This window comes from Toxorhynchites rutilus, chromosome 3 (genome assembly GCF_029784135.1).
Source record: "Toxorhynchites rutilus septentrionalis strain SRP chromosome 3, ASM2978413v1, whole genome shotgun sequence".
In the NCBI taxonomy this organism is placed as follows: Eukaryota; Metazoa; Arthropoda; class Insecta; order Diptera; family Culicidae; genus Toxorhynchites; species Toxorhynchites rutilus.
Window position 1 is genome coordinate 86,970,814 of NC_073746.1, and position 2,740 is coordinate 86,973,553.

Consider the following 2,740-nt stretch of genomic DNA (forward strand, 5'->3'; position numbering starts at 1 on the left):
ACTGTGTCTGAAAAAAATCTGATATTATATTGATGAGTTTTGGTAGAAGTACTAGGAATTTTTTAGTGAAAGTGAAATTCAACGGGGTCGATTAGAAGATCAATCAATGAACAATTCTGCGATTGGACTCATGAACTTGCGCTTAGTAAGAAAACGTGAATGTTTGAATGTATTCATAGCAAAAAACAAATTTTGGGCGAGACGAAGTTTGCCGGGTCAGCTAGTAAAGAATAAATAAAGTAAAAAAAAACATTTGTACTTTTAATTAGCCTATACCGCTTGGTTTGGCTGTTTATTTTCAAATAAATAACTTTGTTCGTTTTAATTTCCCTACAAATCCTGTTACTTGAATTGGCCTGGCGTTGGTCCAAACAGTCCACCGGCTTGTTTACTGGCTGCTCGTGAAGGCGCAAATCCTAGCAGTTTTTGGATATTTTGTCGGATCGACATTGTACAGAGTATATACAGAAATATGAATGAGCATTCCGTATAGTCATCTCCAGGCAAATTACGATGACTAAGGCCCTGGATCCAGGAAATTGGCGTAAATGGCAACCGTGCAACAATTCGTCCGTCGAAGCTGGATGAAAAAAATGTTATTCTGGTAATCTATAGTCATAAAGGAATTGCTTACATGCTGTTGAACATGCTAAGTAATGCAGTAAAGGCAAACCCCGTTGCAAACATAGATTTCATCTTCACTAGGGACAAATCCCGATTGTTGTTTTTGAGCTTTTCCTCGTCGCGCTCAATTTTTTTCTTGTGCGATTTATCAAGAGAATCCCCATGTGTTTCCTTCCTTTTTTCCACTAGAATATAATACACATCATAGTAACAGATGAAACTGTTTATACAATGAAACTTTTTTGACCTAATAAGGTATCATTTCCACACATTACTGTAATAATTATGCAAAATCATGTGAGAAGCAAAATGTGAAGGAATGTCTAGCTAATTTTGGAATGCTTCAAATTTATAAACTCGAACAAATAATATATTTCGTCGTGAAACTTACATTTCTTGCTTTGCTTTTCTACTTCGCCCTTCAATTTCTGATATTTCTCCGTTCGATAGACCATCACCCAGGTCAATCCTGTGAAGGAGAAAACGAGAAGAGCGCAACTTAATCTGAAGCATGTGAGTTATATTTTTACCTTCTCCAAGAAATGCCGTGCATATTGAAATAAAAACTATGAGCAGGGTATCAGACCACATATTACGTTCAGAAGAAATTATAAATGTACAGAAATGCAAATGTTACTGGCGGCTGTAACAAACCGAAATTTTCATTTATAATTTAGATTCGATCAAAATCGTAGATGATTTCGACCGCAAACTTCACGTCACAAGGCGATTGATAAGTTCAATTAATGAGGCCGTGTTGCCGAATGAAAAAATGTTTATTTTCGAGCAGTAAGGGATATCGTTTCCAATGCTCTTGTAATTCGCACCAAGGTAATACTTATGACAGACATACAACTGTACTAGCGTTGTACTTCGAAAATTGTATGTCTGTCACCATGTACAGCGCTAGAACCATGCAAGCAACTCGGTACAATCGCTGTACCTGTACCGACCTGTTTTACCGCTGTACATGGCTACAGTTGTACTGTGCGCAGCGCCATAGACGGTTAGTGGTGGGTAGCATGAACAAGCAGAATCAAATCACTTGATAAACGTTCTTTTCATTGACTTTCTTTTAAGTTAATAACTCAGATTGGAAACTTTTTTGTTGTGTTTGATAGTTTAGACACTAAATAAAAACCTTTTTCATTGAAATATGTGGTGGAAATTGGAAAAATATCTGATTGTCAGTTTGACATACGGTACAATGTACAACCAAAGTATGTCTGACATGGTACGATGGTACCTGTACAACGCTGGACACGTACAACGCAAGTACAGCTGTATATCTGTCCCTGGTATAATACTTATGACAGACATACAGCTGTATTACCGTTGTACTTCGAAAATTGTATGTCTGTCACCATGTACAGCGCTAGAACCATGCAAGCAACTCGGTACAATCGCTGTACCTGTACCGACCTATTTTACCGCTGTACATGGCTACAGTTGTACTGTGCGCAGCGCCACAAATGGTTTGTGGTGGGTAGCATGAACAAACTGAATCAAAACACTTGGTAAATATTCTTTTCATTGACTTTCTCTTGAGTTAATAACTCTGATTGGAAACTTGTTTGTTGTGTTTGATAGTTTAGACACTAAATAAAAACCTTTTTCATTGAAATATGTGGTGAAAATTGGAAAAATTTCTGATTGTCAGTTTGACATACGGTACAATGTACAACCAAAGTATGTCTGTCATGGTACGATAGTACCTGTACAACGCTGTACTCTTACAGCGCAAGTACAGCTGCATGTCTGTCCCTGGTATAATGTGTTGTGCCAAGGCGCCTAGAAGTATATTCTAAGGTGAGGCCGTTTCTTCACTAAGTTGCTTAGGGGAGCGGTATATGAAAACAGTACGAAAGAAAGCAGAAGGGGAATTATTTGCTTGAAGCGTGAAACAGACAGACTGATAACGAGCGAGCTTGGGCACTAGCGTATTGTGTTTTGTTTACAAACAAAACACAGTAGACTTCCAAAATGGCTGAAGAGTGGTTTCAGCAAGTTGGCCCACCTTAGGATACACTTCTAGGCGCCTTGGTGTTGCGCATTTTTTCCCTAACTGAACACGACGGTTCGAATCAGTCGCATTTGAAACGGTCGTAAAAATTGT

General features: G+C 38.3%; 1 protein-coding gene across 1 annotated transcript; it reads right to left on the reverse strand.

Annotated features, from left to right (window-relative positions):
• Positions 1-252: 252 nt before the first annotated feature.
• Positions 253-1,375, reverse strand: LOC129774704 (calcium load-activated calcium channel). The gene is made up of 4 exons (XM_055778578.1): positions 1,155-1,375; positions 1,016-1,093; positions 635-809; positions 253-580 (listed from the first exon to the last, which is right to left on the reverse strand). The coding sequence occupies exons 1-4, from the start codon at positions 1,213-1,215 to the stop codon at positions 343-345; spliced, it is 552 nt and encodes a 183-aa protein (XP_055634553.1). The 5' UTR covers positions 1,216-1,375; the 3' UTR covers positions 253-342.
• Positions 1,376-2,740: the final 1,365 nt, after the last annotated feature.